This window comes from Cloeon dipterum, chromosome 4 (genome assembly GCF_949628265.1).
Source record: "Cloeon dipterum chromosome 4, ieCloDipt1.1, whole genome shotgun sequence".
NCBI lineage: Eukaryota > Metazoa > Arthropoda > Insecta > Ephemeroptera > Baetidae > Cloeon > Cloeon dipterum.
The window spans coordinates 17,651,131-17,676,328 of record NC_088789.1 but is presented as its reverse complement, the minus strand read 5'-3'; the positions used below and the strand labels follow the sequence as shown (position 1 = coordinate 17,676,328).

General features: G+C 42.2%; 1 protein-coding gene across 1 annotated transcript in view; it reads left to right on the top strand.

Annotated features, from left to right (window-relative positions):
• nrm (neuromusculin) overlaps positions 1-24,179 on the top strand; it is a 190,094-nt gene extending 165,915 nt beyond the window's left edge. The window contains exons 10-25 of the mRNA XM_065491022.1: positions 9,023-9,204; positions 10,107-10,442; positions 10,503-10,769; positions 11,068-11,427; positions 11,612-11,872; positions 15,050-15,307; positions 16,420-16,437; positions 16,600-16,737; positions 17,190-17,223; positions 19,678-20,027; positions 20,333-20,407; positions 20,791-20,903; positions 21,114-21,977; positions 22,491-23,080; positions 23,909-23,969; positions 24,100-24,179. Of these exons, the coding sequence (XP_065347094.1) occupies positions 9,023-9,204; positions 10,107-10,442; positions 10,503-10,769; positions 11,068-11,427; positions 11,612-11,872; positions 15,050-15,307; positions 16,420-16,437; positions 16,600-16,737; positions 17,190-17,223; positions 19,678-20,027; positions 20,333-20,407; positions 20,791-20,903; positions 21,114-21,977; positions 22,491-23,078 (3,844 nt within the window). The 3' untranslated portion in view covers positions 23,079-23,080; positions 23,909-23,969; positions 24,100-24,179. The remainder of the gene's footprint in view (positions 1-9,022; positions 9,205-10,106; positions 10,443-10,502; positions 10,770-11,067; positions 11,428-11,611; positions 11,873-15,049; positions 15,308-16,419; positions 16,438-16,599; positions 16,738-17,189; positions 17,224-19,677; positions 20,028-20,332; positions 20,408-20,790; positions 20,904-21,113; positions 21,978-22,490; positions 23,081-23,908; positions 23,970-24,099) is intronic.
• Positions 24,180-25,198: the final 1,019 nt, after the last annotated feature.

Here is a 25,198-nt window from a genome sequence, read left to right as displayed (position 1 = left end):
GAATAGGTGAAAAGTGCACACACACACTACTTTTTGTTTGCTCGGCTCTCTAACGCGCGTGTTTTTCAACGCCGACGGTGCATCTGCATAATTTATGGCGGCAGCCAATTTCGTGATCAATTTGCACCGCTTGTTTGCCACCGCCGGTCAACACCACGTTTAATTTCCTAATCAATTTTGCGCTAATTTGCACGCACCAGCTGATTTTGTGCAGAGAGGAGAGAATTGGTTTAGTAATTATTTGTCTTGTCTGTTTGCTTTCCCTTCACCCTTAATTCAGTTGTGTCAAGATTTCTTTCACAGAGAAATCAATTCAATGCAGTGTTAGGTCACGCCACCAGATGGCAAGTCAGGTTTGGAAGTTGGAAAATTTTGTTTGATTGGAAACGAAATTTGAATACACGTTATCAAGTGAGCATACGAATCATGCCTATTTAACTACACTTGAAATCGTCTAAATCTGCCAAAACCGTCCAAAAGTGTCGAGAGTCGAGAGGTGCAAATTTTATAATTCTGATGGCTCAACCCAGAGTTTTGGCGATGACAATGTTGGACTAAATGAATAATTTTAATATTTGGTAATACCACCAAAAAATATTGATTGGGTTAATTAATCATTTTAACCATACTAAGCTTTCAATAAGTTATATTTAAAATGCAAATGAATTCCAATAATTAATCATCAACTTTAACGTTTTCTATACTTCTCTACACGCATAGACTCTAAAAATATATACAGCGTGTATAGGAAATATTTTTCCCTAAAAAATCTAATTTTCGGCAAATTACGCACATCTAATAATTAAAAAAACGCCTGAACCTGACTAAATTCATTCAAAAATCTATTTAAAAATACCAGCCCTAATGAGAAAATTAGTAATGTTGCGATTTCATGTCCTCTGCAACGATAATCGCATGAAATAGTATCAAACTGAGCTGATGCTTGTGGCCGTAGCATCTGCCAGCTGGAGGCTTAAGGCAACAAAAAATTATATAGCTGCGGCAATAACGATGTCCGGCGGACCCTCTTCCAATAGTTATAGTTAGTCGCGCCGTAAATTTGGCGCTTTCGAGGAGGGAGAGCTAGAGGAATTTCCAAATGAGCTCGATCGCAATTAATCGAGCCACATTTTTGTTTGTTTTCGTGGCTGCTGGGCTTGTGAAAATTTGTTTTACTGCTACTGTTGGTGTGTCGTAAAACGTGCGGCGCCACAGCAGAGACAACAACGAAATGAAAAATTCCTGCATTTGCGGCGAAAGCGGGCCAGCAGCAGCACTAGCAGCCGGCGTCTTCAATCATCTAAATGAACCTTTTAGTCGGAAACCGAAGATGGAGTGCCGCTGCGAGACTGGAATCCGCCGCTTTGCAGTTTATTGTTGCGCGCCCGCCGCGCCGAGCAGATGCCACTCCAATTTTTGCTCAACGTCTTTGCACTTGGCCCGCCGGCGGAACACGGCCAATTTGTTACAAGTCAGCCGGCCTGGCGCGATTTCTGCAATTTTACTCTCTTGCCCTGCGCGCAAAAACACTGCAGATGGATGAATTACATTAATTTTCCCCTCTTTTATCTGTACTGCTCTAAAGTGTACTCATTTGATTTTTTTATATTAAAAGCACTGCCTGCTTTTCTCTTTACTGGCTCGCATTGTTAAGGCACTCTCAGGAGTGTCAAAGCAATGAGAGGTATTTGAGCAGTTCGGAGATCTAATACTGGCTACCCAATGTCAGAAATGGCAAAAAGTGGTTAGTTTAGTGACTCGAATTGCTCAAATTGCTCAACGGGCTGGGAGGCGCACCGGCGCCGACTCGCTACTTGCTGGTTTGCACCTTTCCAGCATGCGTGATTTGGCTTCACGGGACAAATGTCTAGCGTTTCAATGCAGTCCTCGGTGCGGAGGCAAGTGGCCCTTGAGTGAGCTGGGTCCCTGTGCGGCCTGGTGCGCCCATGTTATCCGTTCGCGGTGTTATTGGGACCCGGGTTTCAGCATTCGTGCTAGTGCAGTGCGCGCCCTTCCCGGTCCTCCGGTCCTCGGACAGGGATAAAAAGAGCAAAAAAACAAAAAAAAAAAAAAGAGGAGCAATTAAAAAATCGTTGGTAATGAGTGTGAGGGATTTAACACAAAAATAAAATCGTTCATGATTTAAATATGACACCAACATTCATCATTTAAAATTTTAAAGAAAGAGGATATCGACATAGTTATTTTTTAAAATGTTTTGTCATTTCTTCTACGGTTTATGCTCCACAGTTTTTATTTTAGAACAAGTTTTATTAATAATTACCATAGCTTCTTTTAATCAATGTGAGCGCACCGTGCGCGTTTATTATATCCATTTCTGTTTGCGCATACTAGGCTGATCCTCTTCGATTCATTTTAATCCTTACTCGCTAGCCTCACTTTTTATTCATGACCAATTTAAATTATCTAAATATACCCAATAAAATGTCCATATTTTCCTCGAATCCTTTATTCCTCGTCCTCAAAGCAAAAAGGAAACGTTCATTCTCACGGCGGCATTATTTCCGTTTGTGCTACTACATTGAAAATAAAACTGCACACTTAACAATAACTACGTCCACAGTTACGACCTCGTCGCGCACAAACTACTGCTTGCTGCTGCTTATTGTTTAACTAAACAATAGCGACATTTTAAAGTTATGCAACCGGCGTATCTCGCATGCAATGCAGATAGCATTGCATGCACTCTCTTCCCTTTGAAAAATATATATTCTCTCAGAGCAAAAAACTGAATAATAAAGAAGGAAATATTGCTTGTTTCAAGACGAGAAACGATAGTAATAATTACTCTCGTTCCGTCTCGTCGTGAACTCCACTTGAATGTTCTCTAACAGCGTTTTTATATACACACAGCTGGTGCTGCTAAATGAACTCGTTCATAATTTAACTCCGCATTCTGCGAGAGAAATAAGCACGTGCACCGAATTTATGTTGCATGACACAAGCAATCCAATTTCAATATCATTTCGAACTTCATTATTCTGATGCATCCGGAGGAAAAAATGCGCGCCTGCACACGTGACGAGAGAGCATCGTTACCACGGTTGCATGATGGGTAAAAAACGCTCGCCGGTCGCCATGGAAACGCTCTCGCAGCTTTTTCACGCCCGGCTCAATTTTTGCCCCACATCAGAGTTTTGCAGCAGCTTTTCATTGTTAGTTGCAGCGTTACGATGCGATATGTGACTCAAAGCGCTCGTTACACAATTCTTCCACTTCAGAGTAAACTTTTTAATTTGTTTGCTGGGCTACAATTTAACGTATCACGTTTCAATTTTTATATTATGTAAAAAATTATTGACTTTACTTAAATCAGTGCCTTTATCTGTTTTTAACAATTGCTTCAAAGGAGAATAAACGGTTTCTAAGTAATTTCCACGAGTTCGTCTTTTGAAAATGACATAATTTTTATGAAGTCGAAAAACACGTCCTCTGGATTTTCCGTGAACTGCGACCATCTGAAGAGGGAATTTTGAAATGAGGACGTGATTTCCCGGAAAATTAAAAAGCGTATGGTATACATGTCGCAAAAAGTACGGGATAATTGTTTAATTGGACCTTTTTATTGAGAACTTGTAGCAATTATGAATGGGGCGTGGCTCCTTGGAAATTAACCAAGATTTTCAGCTAAAATCCTGTTTAAATTTTCTATTTACTGTTTCTGCTTGGGAAAATGCAATTTTGCACAGTTAAAAAATCTTACAGATGGGTAAAGTTGCTTTAACGTTTTATTGCAGTAGGGTCCAATTACGGGCATGCACGATGTGTTTACCAGTTGCGGTGGTATTTGCTTTTCTGTTAATTTGCACGCACTCAACCCCTTTTGACCCGTTGCTATTATTTTTTTCGCGAGCTCGCCGATTTATTCCCTCGGCTGCTTGTTTGCTTGGCATGCGTTCGTTCACTTTTTTGCTGTGACGCGCGATTTTTTCGCCGGCCTTTGTGTTTGCTCGGGGCAAATACGCGGCGTGTGTATAAAAATAACGTGGCAGCGAGTAATGGAGATGATATAATAATTTACCGCTGCCACCGCCGTGGTCTGCTCAAACAAAAAGTACTGCAAAAAGATCGGCTAAGGATGCTTGAGCCGCGCGAGATAAATCTTGCCAGAGTGCATGAACACGTGTAATCCTCTTGCGTGTGCGACGCGCGCTTTATGGGCCAAACACGTAAGCAAGCATAACTGCACTTTTATTGCACATCAAGTGGCATTACTCGCCGCTCTCACATTTTGCAATAAAAAAGAAGATCGCCGCAGCCACCGCCAGACATTTCTTGTCTGCTGATAAAACCGTTCCGTCGTCTGCGCTAGCGCTGCATTCAATTGATGTCGAATTGTGCAACGAGTAACAAAACCGATTTCAAGGATTCACATTAATCAATCCTGCCTTAAATCAAAAAGATTTAGGGCAATAAGTAATTTGAATTTATTTAATATGTGGAATTAAATTTTATTTTTGTCGTCTTGATAATGATAAACAGGAGGAAATAAACTCTATTTTTTTCTGTGAGTAATATATTTATGGCCGCTCTCTTCGTCCAGCGCTTGACGGCTAACGCTTTGGTAGATTTCAACAATTCAAGGCACTCTGTTTTTCAGATTTTGCCTATGTGGCTAGTAGGACATAAAAATAGCTCACTTTAGGATCCAATTGTCAGCTCAGTAAAATTGCCAATTGAAAAAACTAGCTTAGAAAGCCAAGGACATTATTTGCTGACTCATGCATGCAGCCATTCACAATGGTTAAATCGATAAAAAGTGTTTCTCTAAGGAGAAGTAAAATCTTACCTCAGGGCAATTGATATCGCGCTCCACTCTTCAACGCTTACATTCACCGTCGACTCAAATTGGTCAAATTTTCGAATCCGCCTTTTGCAGAGCTGCAAGTGCCGCCATTACGAGCTCTGCTCGGAGAGCCTGGAACGTGAGACTTTTTCTTGAGTCGACGACGTGTGATAAAACAGTTACGCGACCAATATTGAAAGTGTCCAGCCTGCTATCAAGCTAACAAAATTTCATTTTTATTTTTTAAGAAAATGGTACACAAAAGTATTTTAAAAGATATTTATGCAATCAAAACCATGCTTTTTTAATGACGATAATTTCGATTTATTTTCTGCCTTTGTTCCATTTTATTTGAAAGTCCAAACAATCGGCCCAACAAAAGCGCAGTGTGTACTCAGATTTGTACAGCATAGATCGGCCGGTCTGATTACGCTGGTATTAAAATGACAAGGACGATAATACAGCATGGCTGGGAATTTGTTTTATAGAACGTTGCGCAAACATTTGATGGAAAATGTATCGCTGAGAGCAGTGAAAAAATATTTAATATTGATCTTTTTAATTGGATCAGAGCCGGCTGAAATCCAGAAGCGAGCGAGAGCTTTATTAACAGCGAAAAATGAATTCCCCATTGACCGAATGCATTCCATCGAGTGTGCACAATTGGCATTCGAAAGAGCAGCGATGCGGATAATTTGCCGAATGATTGGATTATGAAATTAGTCGCGATCGAGGGCGAGACGAGCCGCCTTTTGTGTCCGAGCACTCGTCCGAACGCGAATCCGCGGAAAATCAGCGATCAAGAAGTGGCTCCGTGAGTGGTCTAATTAAAAAGAACCCGCCTGCCTCGATTTTGCCGCAGTTCGTTGGAGTATAAAAGTTGCAAATTAGCAGAAATACTGCCTACCAATTAGAAAAAGTTTGCAGGCCGTTATTTATTGCTGCGTGCGGTGAAAAGCAGCTTTCACTCCTTGCGCCGGGCGAGTTGTCGCAAATCGTTTTCGCGCCGCACAAAAGTTGATTAATGTGCAGTCGTTCAAAACGAGAAATCGCGCAACACCACTTAATGAATAAAACATGGCCAGAGTAGAGCGAAAGAAGGGAAGGAGCAAAAGAAAAAGCAACCACACGCAAAGTTTTCTGTTTGGACGCAAAGTTGAAATGAAGTGGCTGCTCGTGGCGAGAGCGAGAAACGACGCCGCCACTCTTTGCCCGCAACGCAAATGAAATCAAGAAGTTGAGCAAAATGCTAGCACTTGATTTCACCCTATCGCCACTGCCAAAGCGGCAAACAGATTTGTTATTTATAAGAAGCGGTAGCACTGGAAAAATAATCCAGAGAAATCTAAACTTTGAACAAACTTCTAAGCATCTCCTTGAACGAATTTTTGTGCAGATATCTGGATTTGTCGCTGTGGAAAATAATAGTCGGTGATTTAATGTATCACTGGAATTCAATTTTTGAGAGTGCCAATCGATTCTAGTATAAAAAAGGTAATAAGGAGAGGACGTGACGACAATTTTGCTCTGAAATACGAAAATGTCGTCAGTTCTGTCTCGTTCCCGCCTTAATCGATTCCTGAGGGTTGAATATTGTAAAAAATGCTACTTGAACCAATGAGAGAAGAGAGCGGAGTGTTCATATTTATGAAACTCCATTTGGAACTCAGATTGGAGGTGATTTTTACATTAATTTGTAATCAAATAGTTTATTAGGAGTGAAATCTCTACTAAAGTGATGAATTAAAACTATAACTCCAAAAGAACTGTTTGTTTTAAAATGTTAAAACAACGTTCAATTAGCACACTAAATATACATTTTTACCATATTGATTGATTCAAAATTGAATGCTCGACGTGTAATTTCGTTTTTTGCAATTTTTCTGAGTGCAACCCATTAAAAACATCTTTTCCGGCTGACATGGAATGAATCAATTCTCCATCAAGAGGCTTCAATTAATTAATCAGCGAGTCCGTCGGAATGTTACTCTAACGGAAAAAGCTCTTGGAATTGATTGGCATCGGAATTGCGCGATTGGTTGCTGGAAAAGCGGCATAATTGCGGCGACACATACGTCGATTTGTGTCAGCTAACGCCCCCGCCGGCCGATTGCTCAGCCTATTGATGCGCGCGGCCGGATCTCGGTCAAGTCATGTTTTGCAACACACAGCACCTGGGTCATATAATATGTTGTATCATTCCTCGGCTGACTAATAATGCAACCAGCCGCCTCTCCCTGGTGTCGTTCAGAAATTTCACGACAATGCACCGCGCTCTGTTTGATAATTAGTGCGCTGTGTGTGTGAGTGTCGGTCCGGCTGATGGGAACGACGGCTGCATTGTTTGCTATACGACTCTGCAGTTTGTGCAAGGCCTAGTTCCCGTCGTATTGTGCACTTGTACGCCCAAGTAAAAGCTTTTGGATTGTCCCCACTTCCGTTGGTGTTAAATTGATTTCAAACTATTGCGGTTTGGGATGTTCAAAACCGAATATCGATCATTTTTAGTGGCAGCTTCGGTGTTTGTTGTTTTGGATTTATTAAGCATTTTCGCGCATGTTGAAATCCAATTTCATTGCTGCAAAACCAGTGAATCGATAATTTAATCAGGATTTAGCTAACAATCTGAATAATAGACGTCAAATTTTACAAATTTCCCGCTCTTTTTTATGATTTACTCCCTTTTTGTGGTCGCCATTCAAAGACAATACATATTGGGCGTGTTTTTCAACACAAATATTACAATTTCAAAAAATCCAATCATATTTCCAACGGTTAGCTCTTGGAAGTCAAGTGTTGTTTCATAATCATATGGTTGTAGGTTGAGAAAAAGAAATTAGATTTCGATTTCTAACTAAATTAAAACCAATGTCTCTTGCGCAATTATTAAAAATTAAAATAAATGAATGTGTGCGCGTACGAAGATAAATTTTCCATCAGTGACATTTCCCCTGGAGCGCTTTGCGTGGCGAATATACATAAAAGTCAATAATAGAAACGGGTGGCATGTCAAAAATTATAAATTCCAACCAGCCTTAGGCGAATGATGGAAATTCTGGTCGGACTGCCGATAATAAATGGAAACGCGCTTGGGCAAAGCAATGATTAATAGGCGGCCGTCGGCGAAAACATACATCAGGCATTGTGCAAACTTGATGAATGCCGGTGCGTTTTTATCTGAAGTGACCTGCGAGTGTGCGTGAGGGCGGCGACAAGACCAAGAGTAAATAATCGAACGCGAATAATAAAGCACTTTTCGTTTGCACTCGCTGAAAGAACTTTTGAAATATGATTCAATTACGGGGCTGCGTTTAAGCCGAAAAATAAAACGAACGCAAACCACCGGAAAAGAACCGTATTCTGAATGAAATATCGCACCTGCGACGTCATTGCCCGTTGCCGCCGCCACCGCCCGATCGTTTATTACCACGCGCTTTTTGACTCGGCGCGCGGATGTTTTTCAGCCACCGGCCCTCGGTAAACACACGCCAAAATCATTTCCAAAGCGGCAAGAAATTTATTTAATTGAAATGTCAGAAACTTTTTTAATAAATTGCCCTTCTTCCTTCATGAATAGTTTTTTTTCGGAGCCGGCTTTTAGTGGGCAAAGTTTCCGCCTCTCGAGACCGGCCGCCGATGGCTTAATGCGATTTTGATAAGCTCTGAAAAGACATCTGCTGTTTTGCGGCAAACAAACTCGGCCCTCGTTACGCCTGCCGCTCTCATTTCATGCAACTGTGCCAAAAGTTTCGCTGCCAATTTTGCAAAACACACAGCTTGCTCGGCCGCCGATAAGCAAACAGTCTGCGTGCAGCGGAAAATTCGCAGAATCGCTTGACATTCTCTCTAAATTAATTTTTAATGTTAACCCATTCATGAAATTATTTTGCACGTTCCACTGAATGAATCGAGATGAATATGGATTAGGGGTTGTATTTTTGATGTCTTGTTCCACAAAGAAGGATGATTTTTGAAACGGATATTTACTCATCTATCAGGTCAAAATTAGTGCCTACTTTCATTACATTATATTTTCTTAGAAATTTGCGTAAAATTTAAATTTTTTAAACGAATGGAAGTTAAAATATCAAAACAATAAAATTGAACGCTATAAAAGTGAAAATGGATTAATTATTTGTGTATCGACGTGTATTTTAAGATTTATCCACAAAGATTTTGAAATGAATCTAACTTTTTGCATTTTGCTTGTTGCAGGCTGCGCGATGGCTTGCCCATTGCGATCGACGGGGGCGAGCACTACGAGGGCGGCACCCCCCTGCAGCCTACGCTGCTGATCAAGAACGCAACCCGGCATGACCAGGGCACTTACTCGTGCGTACTGGAAAACGCCGTCGGCAAGACGGAGTCGCAGAACGTCGCCTACGTCGCCATATACTGTGAGTGTATATAATATACTATTAATAAACGCATCGAACAGCACGCCGAGGGCCTCTTAATTAGAGGAGCGCAGAATCCGCTGTAATCGTATTAGGATTGCAAAAGCAGCGAGAGCTTTTCTTTGTAACTCTCGGCAAATGCTTTTGATCGGGACTTGATTGACTTTGGCAGCAAATGAATTCACAAAAGGTTTTAAGAATTCTTGAAAATGATCTTTTGTCTCGTGAGACCAATTTAGATTTAAGTAGCCTATTGAAAGGATCACTATAGCAGAATATTCTTTTACAAAATAAGCGTAGTAGAATTCAAATTAAAGATGGGCCAGAACAATTTTACCTTTCTTTATAGAAAATTAAATAGAAAAAACGCAATAGAAGCAAATTTTTAGAGTCTGATCTGTAATTCTACAAATATATATATTTAAAATTAAAATCACTGTTTACCCTCAATAAATTTTGTCATTTATTATTAGGACATTTTAGATTCGAAACCATTTTTAAATTTATATTGATTTGTAACACTGATATTTTTCTTCAGTTTCTCTATGTTTTTCAATTTGTGCTCTATTATTAATCCTATATATATATATCTATTTAAATCTATGGAATTTTCTCTTGTATAAATTCTCATAATGAATATTTTAAGTATGGTAAAATGTATGGAAAATGCCGATTTTTTTTCATTTCATTCCCTCCAGACTCCCGTGAATTTATAGGGGAAAATGTTGGACGCGCACTCTTAGAAAATACTGTATCACTTGAGGAAAACAAGCCCATTGAAAATATGCTTCAGTTGAGCCGTAAGACCAGAATTTCCTCAAGCTCCAAGCTATTTTTGACAATCCCTTTTTTTGCTCCACTTGAGGGAAAAATCAAAGAGATTACGTTTCATTTTTGCTCAGACAAACCGACGGTGAACCTTGTGATGGAGCCAACGACTGCCGTGAGCGAGACGGAGCGGCTGAACATCACCCTGGTGTGCAAGGTGGAGGAGGGCAACCCGCCGTCGCTGCTGGCCGTCCGCTGGTACCTGGACAAACAGCTGCTGAAGGAACTGCCCGACTGCCAGCAGTCGACTCCAGCGGGCCCTGGGGAAAACTCGACCTTCTGCGACATCGACCCAAGCAAGCTGCTGCTCGAGTCTGTCGGCAGGAACTTCCACGGCAACTACAGCTGCGAGGGCAGGAACGAGGGCGGCTGGGGCCCCATGTCAGACGACAAGGAGCTCGTCGTCTACTGTGAGTAGCCCATAATTAAGTTTTAGAGACTATGTTCGTGACTACCGGCATTCTTTTCAGATCCGCCCGGCCAGGCCGCTCTGACGTTTGAGCCCGCGAAGGTGGTCAAGCGCAGCTCGGTCACCCTGATGTGCAGCATCGTCGACTACGGACGCCCTGAGGCGACCTCCTTCCGTTGGCTGCGTGGCCAGCATCCCATCCACGAGGTCACCTCGGCCAACTTGACCATCGACCCCGTCAACCTGGAGACTCTCTCCAACTTCACCTGCTTCGCCTACAATGAGGGCGGAGAGGGCGAGGGCGCCACCGTGTTCGTTGATGTGTTTGGTAAGTGGAACAGTTGGGGAATACGTAAAAACCATTACTTTGGTGGTTTTTATTCTGAACCGATCACCAAAAGTAACTTCCGACGGTTTCGGCATGTCTTGTCGAATTTTCAACCGAGTTATTTGGCCACCTTACTAAATTCTCCCCTCAGGAATCGATTGGCACTGTCAAAAACTTAAATGAAGAGATTGCCAAGATTCGACATATTTTTACATTGCCGAAAATCATTTTTGAGATACATAAATGATTTAAACAAAACATTTCTAACTTTTAATGCTGAAAATCAACATGCAAACAGCTCCTCCAGCATTCATTGAGCGTCTGCCGCCGTACCATGGCGCGTTGATGAACGCGGAGCACATTTCGCTGTCGTGCCGGATCGAGTGCCAGCCGGCGTGTGGCGTCAAGTGGCTAAAGGACGGCCAGCCGATCCCGCTGGGGATGGCCAATTCACGCTACACTGTGAAGACCAACATCCTGCCGCCAGACCCGCGCACCAACGACTTTGAGTCGGTCGTGTCGACGCTCGTGTGGGACATGAAGCAGTGGCCCAACGGCGAGCTTGACCGCATATACGACAACGCCAACTACACATGCGAGAGCTCGTCGAACGAGGTCGGCCCAGGGGTCAAGAGCACCACTTTCTTCGGGGTCGAATGTGAGTAGCAGCCCCCTGGAAAAAAATACAAATTGTATTCAAGTGTGTGTACATAACACCTGTAAATGCTAATCACCTCAGAATTAATCCAGTTTTTCGTGTCTCTCTTTGAATTAACAACTTCAGAATTTTGTATGTACTTGTATAAAATCACCACTTGTTGCGGTTGTTTTCTCCTTCTCAGACCCTCCAGAGAACGTGAGCGTCTCGGTGCCCGTTTTGAGCGTCGTCGAAGGGCACATTCCTGAGAAGATCTTGTGCAACGCCAAAGCTTACCCGGAGCCCTCGTATCAGTGGCACCGCGAGAACGACACCGAAATAAGCATGAAAGGCAACGCGCTGATTCTCAACTATCCAATTCCGAGATCGAAAGGCGGCAATTACGTGTGCGAAGCCTTCAATCGTCACGGAAACATTACGCATAAAACTTTCATCAACGTCTTACGTACGGATGATCTCTTTCTCTCTTTTCTCCTATATTAATTGTCTTTTTTAATTTTATTTTTTTAATTTCTCTACGCGTTTGAGCCTGAACACCACTGTACACATTGCAAGCACACCCTCTTATAATCGTATTTCTTCCTAGTTTCTTTCTGTAGTTGTATTAATGGAACTCATAGAAGACCCATTTCCATCGATCTCTTCTAAATTTTTACGAAAATAGGACTGTGAAATGTTAGTCGTATTTTTACAAGTCAGTCTTGATTTCTTGATTTGTTTGGAAAGCTCATGAAATTTGCAATTTTTATTTTTTTCTGGAAAACATTTATCTTTTCCCTAATTTCCTCCGCAGGGCTGAGTTATAAAAATTGATTTAACTTTCAAAGAGCCTAAATGGAGCTTGATTTCATGAACACTATGTCTTCTAAAAAGTTAACACTGCTGCACGTGATTTTCTCTAAACACTATTTCTGTTGGAAAAGTTTGGTAAAGTCCTGAACTTTTGCAAAAGTACGAAATGACACATCATTTGATTTGTCTCGCTGAGCAAATTCCTTACATGCAAAGTTTATTTAAATGTGATCACTTTTCAATTTAATTTCTCATAATACCAATACACTTTATTAAAAATAATTAAATTGCTAGTTTCCTCTAAGTTGAAATATAATCAAATAGGTTTTTAAAGTCAAATTGTAAGTGAAATTTTAAGTATCATTAAAACTAAAAAAAATTGAAAAAAACTAGACATAAATAAATTTGGGAAAGTTTTTACACCCCAAATTAAGTAAAAAAATCATTAATTTGAATAATAATATAAGTCTCATTAAGCTAGTTTTTTTTAATTTCATGGTCGAATCTGTTTTAACTATATTGACTGAAATTGTCAGCTGATAAAAGTTCACAGTCCTAGCAATTAGTAAAATCCAGTTATTCCCGACCAGGACCTTTTGTACATCATAAAATAATCTCATCTAGTAACACAGTTGTTTAATCAAGTCCAACTCGAGCCCTGTCCTCCTCTCTCCGCCGAGATCTCTCTCGCTCCACGCACTATGGTTACAATATTAATTTTGTGTTGATTCAATATTTGAGGCGGCTGCATAATAACAAGTTGCCTGGCAAATACATATTTATGCACACGAGCCAAGCGAGCGAGCGAGCGGCGAAAGTAAAGGTCGGGCCAGCTTTTCAACCCTAACATAAACTAATGCGATTTGACTTGCAAATCATTATTGATGGCCACCGCGCAAAATCATCGGGCGCTTGGGCGGCAGCAGAAGCACTCCTCTCGTCTGATTTGAATAATGCATGTTGTGTTCCAAAATAAATCCATCAAAGTGTGTGTGTGTGTGTGTATGTGTATAACATGCTACGATACATTTGGCTTCATCGGCTCGAGGCGGGGCCCAAATTCCTGCATTATCCGCGACGACCTCTTTATTTTTTCTTCCTCTCTCACTGCGAAACTTTCTTTCTTTCTCCGTCGCAATTTTGCTCCTCGCCCGACATTCATTATCATAATCACAACCGCCACTTCTTGTTCTCCTTGTAATGTAAATTTATACACCTCCTCTCTCAGCGAGAGCGTTATTTTTTCCTTCTTTTCTGCACTCTTCGCGCAACGCCTTCTTATTTCCCAGGCGTTGCAGAGGTTTTATCATTTTTAATTTCTTAAGCCGCCGAGTGCACCTTTTTGTACCCAACTCGAATGCAAAATGCATGAACTGTACTCACTCACTACTCACTCGCTCGCTCGCAACTGTGCAGTGTTTTATTATTTTTATTTTTGCACCGCATGCATTTTAATGATTGTCATTCCGCCCGCGGCGTGCACGAGTCATTATTTTAATTGCGTCCCACTCGACTATTTTAACTGTCGAGAGCGTTTTCTGCGCCGAGTAATTACACTTTGCAAGCCGGCAGCGAGTTGTTTTGAAATTCAGATCAGTTCTCGCGAACTCAGATTTGTTTACTCAACGCGGCCCAAAATTGAAATACTCTCATGCCCGCGAAAACAAAGCCTGCACGCGGTATTAACAAAAACACAACTACACGAAATTTCATGTTTTGATGAGTTTGAAAGTGTTTTAATTAGTAAATGTTTTCATGGTAATTATTTTGAACGATTTTTAATATATAATTTAACGCAAAACACTACTTATATGCTTGACATCGACTTCTAAAAATTGTATTCAAGGGTGTTTTCACGAGAGATTTGAAATCGTCTAAGATATTTCAGCTTTTTGATAAGACCAATTTTGACTTTTTTATATTGTGGTTCAGAAAAGACCATCAGAACAGGTAAGAAATAGAACCCTGGCGTCAGGGTAGCCCTCAAACGATTGATTCGCACGAGAAGCCGCTTTAATGACGCCTGGCGGGTTTTTATTTAGTGTGATTTGCAAGATGTGCACACCGCTGGAGCAGCTAAATTAAGAGCATCTACAAGTTGAGAGATTTAACCCTTTTGAAGCCATCAGGATGCTCAGGAACGAGATTTTTGGCAAATCATGGTGCATCCTGAACACCCTGATGGCTTCCTAACGGTCAAATTGCACATATACTGAAAACTCACAGCTTAGCCGTTCCAAAACAATGCAGATATTGCAGATCGGACAAATACAGATCCCGTCAGGCGTCGTTAACTTGACTACATACATATATACGATTTAATAAGATCGATCTCTCCAGGGTTACCCTAACGCTAGGATTCTATTTCTTTATGATGGTCTTGTCTGATCGCATAACCCAACACTTTTCGAGGTTACAAACTAACTGATAGTACAATTTTGGTTTTCTCTAAATTCAGCTAAAAAATTAATTTTCGGCCAACTTGGTTATTTTGACACCTCTATAGCACCTTAAGACCTTACTAAAAAGTCAAAATGGTGCTCAACATAAGTTGAAAAATTGCAGACGACTGCCCCAGAGTAAACAGATGTTTTTTTTAAATTCAGAATGCATTAATAAAGTGGCTGTCAATTGAAACTCATCAAAATATAAAAAGGGCAGTGTCAAAATTGACGCCCGATGGTCAAACCATATTCTGCGTTTTTACTCGTTGGCACGCCGCGAATGCGCTGCTTTGATGTGTCGCCGCCGGCCGGCTTTTTTGATGTTATTTTTGCGGGCAGCACACGTTTGATAACGAGCGAGGCACTAATTTGGCGAATTCAAACAGACAAGCCTGAGTGCGCCATCACTCAGCGCGAGATGGAGGGCAAGCTGGTGCTGATCTGCAACGCGTCGGCCAACCCCACCGACGTCGACTTCACGTGGAAGATCAAGAACGAGAACGAGACGATCGAGGAGAACGTGGAGACGCGTGGCCTCGTCAGCATCCTCACGCTTGAGTCGCGCGTCGAGAATTTCCGCACGTATCTCTGCTTCGCCAACAACTCGGTCGGAATGTCCATCCCCTGCGAGAGGGACATCACTGGTGAGAACATAAAAATTCAGTGCCAAATGCCACCGTCGGCCCCCAGCCCACACTCGAGCACAAAAGCATGCGAACAAAACCAAAGATCGAGAGTTATTCCCATACATTGCATTGACAGAGCCTAAAAATCTCTTTAAGAAAGGATGCAGATAATTTTCAAGAACAATGTTACAGGCTAGATAAAAATTTGCCAAGTTAATTACAAAATTATTGCCAAATTTTGTACGTTTTTTTTTTAATTTATTGTTTTACCGTCATGTTTTCAAATTGGATTGCGATGAACAATTTTCTAAACAAGTCAGAGAAATAATTTAGGACTGGACCATACTGCTAAAAATACTATTGTTAGAGGCAACCAATGACGTCAGTCAGCTTTGACGAATGTCTTTGCCCCACATTGCTCGCAATGAGAGAAACGATCTTTGCTTATTGCTATGAATGAGCTAAAACGACCATGGATTTTTTCTGTGACTTCCATGATGTTCGGGTCATCAAACTAGTAGAAATCATTAGTTTTTTTTGTAGCATTTTGACGAATAATTTAAATTTATTATATCTGCAAGAACAGTAAATCGATTATTTTAATAGAATTCTAGCTAAAAATATCAGTGATATTATAAATTTCATGATTATCCCGTGCTTTATGACACGTCTCACGGTTCTTTTTTTAATTTTCTGGGAACCATTTATGCCCCCATATAAAAATTCCCGCGAGGTACGCCCTCTTCAAGGGATCGTTGTCACTGAGAATCCGGTGGAAGGTTTTCTTTCAAACTGAAAATTTTCAATATTTTCTATTGAATCAGTTATTTTACACACGGTTAACTTGAGGATTCATTCACGTATTGAAGTGAAATTATTTCACTTTCAGGCAGTTTTGGCAAAATTAAAAAAAAAATGTAGAACCTGATGATTATTTACTGATAATTCTAAAAAAAGATTAAAAACATTATAATTGACACCGCTTTTAGATTTTTGAAAAAATTGAGATATTTTCCACGACCCTATACTTATTACCAATTTTCTAACTCCTCGATCTTTAATATCAAACCTGATGCATCAGCCATAACTAACAAACCGAATATTTACTAAAGGGACACGTGAACTTTTAGCATACCAGGAAAGAAGTAGTAAGTTCCAAATAATAATTGAATCCTTTATTGCATTTTTTATTTATATACTCGACTGAGTTCAAGTTTCGCATGCTTATTATTTTAATCCGTTACTGCGCATGTCATTCCATTCTATTTCATGATTTGAATCGACTTTAAAGTGATTCAAAACAATTTCAGACCCTGGCTGGTGGGCGTCGCTGGACAACGACCACAAACTAATTTTTGCGTCCATAATCACCGGCGCCCTGCTCATGGTGACCGTCATTTTCATCATTCTGTGCATCGTGTGCCGGCGTAAGAGAGTCGAAGACAAGTGTAAGTTTGCGACCGGCACAAACAAATTATTTTTTACTCCGAAGAAAATATCATTTCACTCTCTCTTTTGCTCTCATCTGCATGATGGAAATTTACGTCATAAGGGTTCGAAGGAAGAATTCTTTCTTTCTCTTTTTTTCATTATTATTATTCTGAATTCAACGTCGTGCGGGTGCTTTTTGTTTCCTTCTTCTCGCAACACACTCTCTTTAATGAATAAATCAAGATTTTAAATTTTACATTGTGCTCTCGACCTAAATATATACTCTCCTTCTCGACCTCGTCCGAGTCTCTTTTCGACTTTTGCTGCTTGCATGTTTTTTCAGTAAAGTGTGTGCGCTTATTTTGTACAAATTGCATGCTGGATTTTTCAAACTTGACTGAATATACTAATTTAAAATGCCGCGTGTGCTGGTTTTAATACTAACAGTTTTTGTTTTGTTGTTTTTTAGACAATAACTCCGTGGAGTTGGAGGAGAGAGAAAAGTAAGTTTTAAATTACAACGAAACAAGCAAATCCATAAAACACAGAACTCAGCTAAACAATTTTCTGAATCTCCATATTTGTTTGGTTTGAGTTTCAGCTTCTCTTTTGTTCGTTTGACCAAGATGCTTCCATATTGAGTTTTCATTATTTATCTGCCAATTATTGTGACGCAGTGCTTTCCTTGATTTCTACGCCGCAAGTAAAGGGCAACTCAACCTTCATTTGCTGTGTTCTTTCACCATATTTGCCGTGGGATTCGTTTTACCTTTTTTCCGAGACTTTTCTTCATTCGTATAATTTTGACAAATTTTGCACAGTACTTTTAGGTTTTTCCTATAAATCATTTTACATAAATTAATTTGGGTGCCACGCAATTTCGATCAGTTTGCAAAAATCAGAGGCAGCCGTGATGTTGTTAATTTGTCAGTGAAAGAAAAGGGATCCCACACAACAGCAGCGTAGCGCAATTTTGAGTTTCTTTTCTACTGAATAGGCCGCTTTAGACTTTTTTGTATATCTAAACTAAGAGTGGTTGTGACTTTATAAATAATCCAAAACGCAGCAGCAGAGCTACTTAGCATGCTTATAAAGATTTGTGCAACACTCGCCCAGCAGTTTTGCAATTAGAGCCGTTGATTTATGATGTGTGCATTTGTAATCTCACGCAATAAACTAAACTCTGCCATTTCTACCGCAGCGATCATACCGATCTTTACAGCAAATACGAGAGATTTATAATAAATCTCTACGGGCCCCAAATAATGTAAGTACACACACTTTTGACGTTCCTTTCCAATCTGTGGCCAGACCGGCGTGCCCCTTAAAAACTTGTCTCTAACATGCATTTCGATCGACGAATAAACAAGTGACCCTTGATAAATAGCACAAAACTCCTCTTGTTGCATATACAAAGCACCAGAATTATTCAAAACGAAACAAACTCTTGCACCGTGATATACAAAGACCAGATGTTGGCATGTCTCAGGCCCTGTCCCACCATTATACTTTTCGTAATGTGTCACTCATTGAAACATTTTTTGTTCTTTTCCGACCGACTCTCTGTGGGGATCCTTTGCAATTCTGACGCTCGACAACATTGCAGTTACTCTACTGATTGGCCCCAATCGCTATTACGATGTTGAACTAAAAAGTGTCAGTTGAGCTGCAGCTGGCTGGCTGTCGCACAGTCCAAGTATCAAACTTCTTGTCTCTCGCACATTGCCCTTGCCGAGCAAAGCAACCAACTTGACCGCATTGCTTTACTGTCAAAGATTCCTCCTCCTCCCCTCACACTGCAGTTCAGGGGGACGCGGTGGCGTCGCCTTGACCAGCCACCAAGTGTTGTCTGCCACTGCCGCCTCTTCCGTTTTACATGCCACACCGCTAGCGGACACAAATTATGTCCAAGGTAATTACTCCTGCCATGCTACCCCTGCTCTTTTTTCGTTCAAATTATTGGCATTTTATTAATTGGCAATGTCAGGACAAACACACAACGGCCATTGGGGTAACCGATCACCACCACCCTTTCCCATGGTTCTATGAGTAGATTTAGTAGACCCTCCTTTTTATTTTTGCTCGCCAACTGAAAGTCGTTAGTGTCTGAAGTGCCTCGGAAAGATTAGAATAATTGCTTTGACACGATCTTGATCAGTGGATTTGTGCTTTTTTTACCAAATAACGGAAATGAAGCTCTTGGCATGGATTGTTTCAAAAACTCTGGAGCATTGAAATTTGATTTATGACAGTGACAGTCGATTCCTGTGGGTCGAATTGGGCTATGGAGCCGAATAATTCCGTCGAAAATGAACTGAGCAAAAACGCCAATCAGAGATCCATTAACTTCTCTGATTATTTGCTGGCTAGGTTCAAAACAAACCCCGCCAGAGTAACATTTCCGCCTATTTTCGGTACATTGTGTCGCGCTTTTTTGACCGAGTTATTTGGCTGCCAAACCTAATTGGTCCCTCAGCAATCGATTGGCACTGTCAGATATGAAATTTTTTGGCAAACACTACAGTCAACATTTAAACATATATTTTACACATGATTTTTCCGAAGTTCTCGAATACAATTACACTAAAGTTTCCTTGCTAAAATTCGGTCCATGATGCTGCAAACAAGGAGAAAAGCACGAGTGCACTGACCTGTATCATGAATCACCAAGCAGATAAATCTATAATCCACGACCCCAGTAACTAACAATGCTGCGGTCTAGCGTAGCATGCCACTAATGAGAATGCCGCACCCACACGATCAAACAAACACACACTCAGCTCATCAGCGCACACAGGTGAATGCTGAACGCGCAGGTAAATCGCTGCTGCCCGCTGCTCATGTTTGTTGGCGTCTAAATAATGAGATATTAATCTGGAATGCATCTTGTGTTGTTTGTCCATCCGCCGCATGCGTGTGTTGCATCTCTGCATCTCTTTATGTGTGTTTTTGTCTAGTCCGGAAGGAGACGCAAATCTAACGCCGCCGCGGCAGACGGCCACCCCCGGCGGCGGGGGTGGCGAGCAGCAGCCGCCGCCGGCCGCCATCCACCGCTGGCCGCTGCGGCCCGGAGTCCACGTGCATGTGAATGGCGCCCGAAACCTTTTGACCTCCACTCCCACCTCGAGCACCACCTCGTCGACCGGCAATTTCGTTAGGGCCTCCTCCCAGTACAGTGCCCTGCCACCGGGCGGGCTCGGCCCGCGAAAGCGAGCCAAAGAGCTGGCCAAGGCCACCGTCTACCCCAGCCCCGGTAACGCCATCAATAACAATTCCATTTCGGCCGCCGACACGATGAGCCCAGCAGGTAATTTATGCGGGTTCGCGGGAGAGTAAAAATTCGAAGCCAGAGGTTGAGCCAAAATAAGCGGAATATTTTTTGTTTACACGTGTCCAAAGACAGAAGCACTTGCACTCTTTTTTTCAAGTTACGTACGCTTTGAACCTTTGAGAATGTGATGTAAATTTTTATTTCTCTCCTATATAGTCATGCTGCTTCAATTTTATATGTTTTAAACTTATGAGAGCTGCATGTTGAGTCATTCTACACGCTTCATTTGGAATTATTTTTCTTTTATCGCATGCTATTTGTGCTCTTGTTACATGTTATAGTGGTGACATTGAAGAAATTAGATGGAAGTACGGTTCAGGTTCAGCCTACCAGAAAGCGCAAAAAGCCAGGGCAAGGTATAACAACTCTCTCGATACACACACTAAATGGGAGAATTATGGGAAAGTGGATCTTTAAATTGTACCATCTAAACCAGACTCATCTAAATTCAAATTATCATTTTTGCAATATTAATACACATCCCCCGTGCTTGCTAACTTAAACGCCAGAAGTTGGTGGTAAAACTCAAAGGCCAGACTGTTTAAAATTATTTCTCAAGCTTCTTCTTTGCCTTATTTGTTTGTTTCTGTGATTACGTCTCTCATCCTTTTGACATTAAAACAAACTTACATTCACCAAGGTAGCCACCTGTCTCGATTTATGCAGCTACTTTGGTGAATGCGGCGACACGCTGCGGCTGCATGTGCGCTGATTGACGCCGTCGTTTTCCTCATTGCAGGCCCAAATCAGTTCGATATCCGAGATAGACTGAGCCAGGACCCATCCCTAGATGGCGATCGCCAGTTCTACGAGAATCTTCCCTTCCACGGTATCCAATCACCACCAAACAAGGTAGGAGGAAACGCTAGCCTAGCTCTAGACTGCTCTGTGTCACTCACATCATTTTATTTGTCCGAAAGCAAAAGTTTGGTTTGCCGCTACTGCCGGGTACATTCTGCCGCGCAGTCGATCGAGCAGCTTCTTATCAAATTTTATTTTGCTATGTTGTTGTTTGTCGTTGTTTTTGCTTGAAGCATGCGTTTTTCGTTTTGTCCGTCACAGCCTCGTGTATTGAGTGTAGAAGCGAACACAGAGACCACGGAGGGGGCGCCGAGCAGGCCGGAGAGCCCGCTGAGTCGGCAGAACTCGTCGGGTTACGGCTCGACCAGGAGCAAGCCCGAGCAGCCAGAGACGCCGACCAAGCTGTCGTCGTCCAACCCCGAGTTGCAGCCGTCGCCCGACGGCAGGAGGGTGGAAGGGCGGCGCAGTCAGAGGGGTTGCGAGACCCTGCCGCGCTCGCAAGGTAGAAAACCGCGGGCGTGCAGTGTGAATATCATCAAGCCGCTCGAGATCACTCGAGAGCCGTTTGTAATTAGTCCGGGCACCAAAGTCGCACTGCCGCACAAGACGATCACGCTCCAGAAAACGGAGAGAGTCGTCACCACGGTCAGCATCCAGAACATTACCAACAGCAATTACAAAAAGCCACCGGCGCCGATTCCGCCGCCGGGCGTGCCGCTGCCGCCCCCGAGCACCCCCAGCACCCTGCAGCTACCCAAGCGGGCCTCCACGCCCAAGTGTCCCGTCTCGCCCTCTTCCTCCTCCTCATCCTGCTCCTCGACGTGCTCGTCGGACGCGTCCACGTCGACCGTCCGGCAGTTCCACTCGCTGCAGCGGCCCAAGTCGATCGAGACGCGGCCCCTGACGAAGGGCTGCAGGGCCAAGTCGACGCCCAACATCGCGAGCCAGGCCAAGGCGCCCGTCCCCACCCCCCGCTCGCTTAAAACCTCCTTCTCGTTCTCGACCAAGCCTTCCTCGCCTATCGCACGGGTCTTTGCCAAGCCGCTTTACCAAAACGTGCCTGTCCGAATTTCCCCTAACAAGAGTGTGCGGAAAGAAGAGCCACTAACCAGACACATGGAACAGGTGAGAGCAGCAACCCCTCCTTCGGTTGTGTCTCTGTGCCCAAAACCTGTTGCTTCTTGGACACTCTTTCTTTAGTTTAAAACAACTCTTTTGTAAAAATAGTTACATTTATTTGCTCATTTCCATAAGGTTTGGAATTTAAGATGATAGGTTAGGCATAACCATTTAAATTGGCTTAAAAATCATCTAAAATTCCCGACCCCAATACTCATTTTGAAAGCTAGTCCTTTCCAAGGGCTACCGAATTTGGGCAGCCCGTTTCAATAACAGTGTACATATAATACTAATTTCCACAAACATTGCCATCCAGAAGCAGGGAATTTATGTCGCGACACTTCTAACTCTCGCCCCAAGTGAGTCTCTCGTGTAGCAACTCTGTGTAAATTTGTACAAAGTAGTATACAGCTCGCACGAATTTTGGCTTTTTTCTCAATCTGCCTGCTCAATTTTTTTACGACTCCATTAATTCGCTTTAGCGCCGCCGATATTGCTATTTAACAAACTTACTAACAGCATGGCCTTGCCGCCCCCACCCCCGGCCGCCCCCCGGTGTTGCAGAACCAAAGATCAAAGAGTACGAAAAACCGAAAGTCGATGCAGTTCAGCCGGCACCCGTCGACGAGTAGCAGTTCGAGTTCGAGCAGCCTCAGCTCCAGCTCGTTTCCAAACAACGTGCGCAACAACCACCGGACCTACATCCCCAACCACATCCACGTGCCGCCGGCGCCGATGGCCGAGCAGCTCTACTACCCCGGCCAGAATCACTACTACCAGCCGCAGCAGCCGCCCCCGCAGCTGCAGTTGAACGGTCCGTACGCGAACCACCACTCGCGCACGATGCCGCGGCACCCGCCGTCGTACAACAACCGCTTCCACTACCCCTCGCCCATCGAGCCCAACGGCATCATCTACGGCAGCGAGCTGCTCGACCAAAACCACCATTATTCGCGGATGAGCCAGTCGTCGCAGTACCTTCCCCAGCTGCACCAGCAGCAGCAGCCCTCGCAAGACCACCACTCGCCAGTGCACAGACCGGACCACATGACCGACAATCCGGTGCTCAAGTTCCACGGCTCAGTAGGCAAAGAGATTGACGTCTAGAGGTAATTATTAGACAACGCAGAGCCTGTTGTCTCCGCGGATTTTCTGGTTTTAAAAAATCAGATAATTCTTTTCACGCTGATTTGCATTCAAATTATAATTGATTGATTCATTATAAATTATGGATTGTTAAAGGCATTCCTTTTGGAGTGTCAATACAGTGGGGGCTTCCTCTGAGGTCCTTCAGGCCCAATATGTTATCCACTTAGCACTATTTGTCCCACGGGATGTGCTGAGCTTAAGATTCTAGTAAAAAATAAGATCTAGGATCGGTATTATAATCAGCAATTTGCTGCTTACAATTAGTTCATAACCAAAATGATAACTTTTTGTTTCAATTTTTAAGAACTATCTTACATTAAAGTAAAAAGTAATTAAAATCAGATTGACTATTTTAGTTTACAAAATACAATTTTTTTAGCAGATCAAAATTTTTTGGATGCGAATTTCGCAATTTCATCGGAGACAACACGCACTCTTTATCACAATCCTGGAGTCACTTGGCGGAAGACGCAACGCACAATCCACGAGGAAAGTTTGCTGAAAAAAAGCGGCATTTCCCAGTGTGTGTAAATTTGTACCAAATTAACTGCATGCTCTTTTCGTTTAAACATTAACAAACTCACGGACTTTTGTTTCTCTCTTTCTGCTTATAAAAGTGCTCAAAAACTTACCTCCAGATTAAGACTTACACTTTTGTAAGAAAATTCTTTCCAAATTCTAGTCTAGGAATTATGAATAGTGCTGAAAGTAAGGCGAGGCCTAAAGCGTTACCTTCAGCATCTGCCATAGTTTGTAGTTCAACGTGCTGATAATTCGTTTGTCAACAGGAGCTGGTGCCGAAAGCCAGTATAACATACATTTATTAGGAGCCATTCTGCCTGCATACTTGTACGTATTATTCGATCTTTTAAATTAGTGTTTTTGAGCACTTGCGCGTGACGTCTTCGTTTCTAATCGCCCAAGTTCTCGCAGCAGTCCTGTGTGTGTTTATTGTGATTAAAAATGTGTGTCGTTGCAGCCGTACAAGCCTGATCTTGAGGATCTCGTCTATGCGGATGTTGACTATCGCTCCTATGGCCCGATCAACTATAAAGCAGCGTCCATCGTTAACCAGGAAAAGGCTGATTCTGCCAGGAAGAATGACAACAATGTAGCCAAGCCTCCGGACGACGATCTCCCTCCATCCCACAAGCCAAGTCCGCCTCCGTCTCCATATCTGTAAAAATCTGAGACTAGCATCGAATCAAAAAAAAATAAAAATTAAAACAGCCACGCACAAAGTCGGAGGTTTTTGTGTGCATTTAAAAGCAAAAAGCGAGCTGCTTATTCGAACTCTCCCACTCTCTCGTTGATTGTACTCTTTTAAAAGCGGAATCTAACTTTTTATGAGAAATGCTGTATTTTGACATTTTAAACAGCCGCATTCACGGTGGTGCTATTAAAAATTGGTTACTCTCGTGTCCCCTTTTACGAACTGCTAACACATGTATATGCCACGATTTTTACGTAGTATTTTTACAAAAACATAAAAAAGTGACTGCTTTGTGAGCGCAAGTGATTTTTACTGACAAATTTCTGTACATACAAATAAATAAAAGCGAGTGTTTGTGTGTGTGTGTGTGTCGCCACTGTATAAATATATTAAGGACGATTAATCCAAGAAATGAAGCAAGTGTTCAACCTGACTACTCTTAGCATGAATGTTACATTAACGCTAGGCTTAAGGAAAACATAGTCTGCTGTAGGCCGAGCGGAGAACTATTGCTTGACAAACAAGAGGAAAGTTGTAGTCATGACTCATTGATTCGTATTTTTACGGTTGTTGTGTAGCCGATCAGCGCTGATTAGGAGGAAAATAAACGCAATATACTCCACGATAGACACAGACAAACTTGTATAAAAATGTAAACAAATTTTTATACAGACCGTTGTTGTTGCAGAAAATATAGTTGAAAAGAGTATGCGCGAGAGAGATTTGATATAATAATATATAAAAAGAAAGAAAGAGTTGATTTTTTACGAAAACACAGCTCAAAGGAAGAACATACGGAAAAGATCAAAATTGGCAATTCAACGGAGACTAACAATATCGCAATACAGTTAAATGTGACCCAATT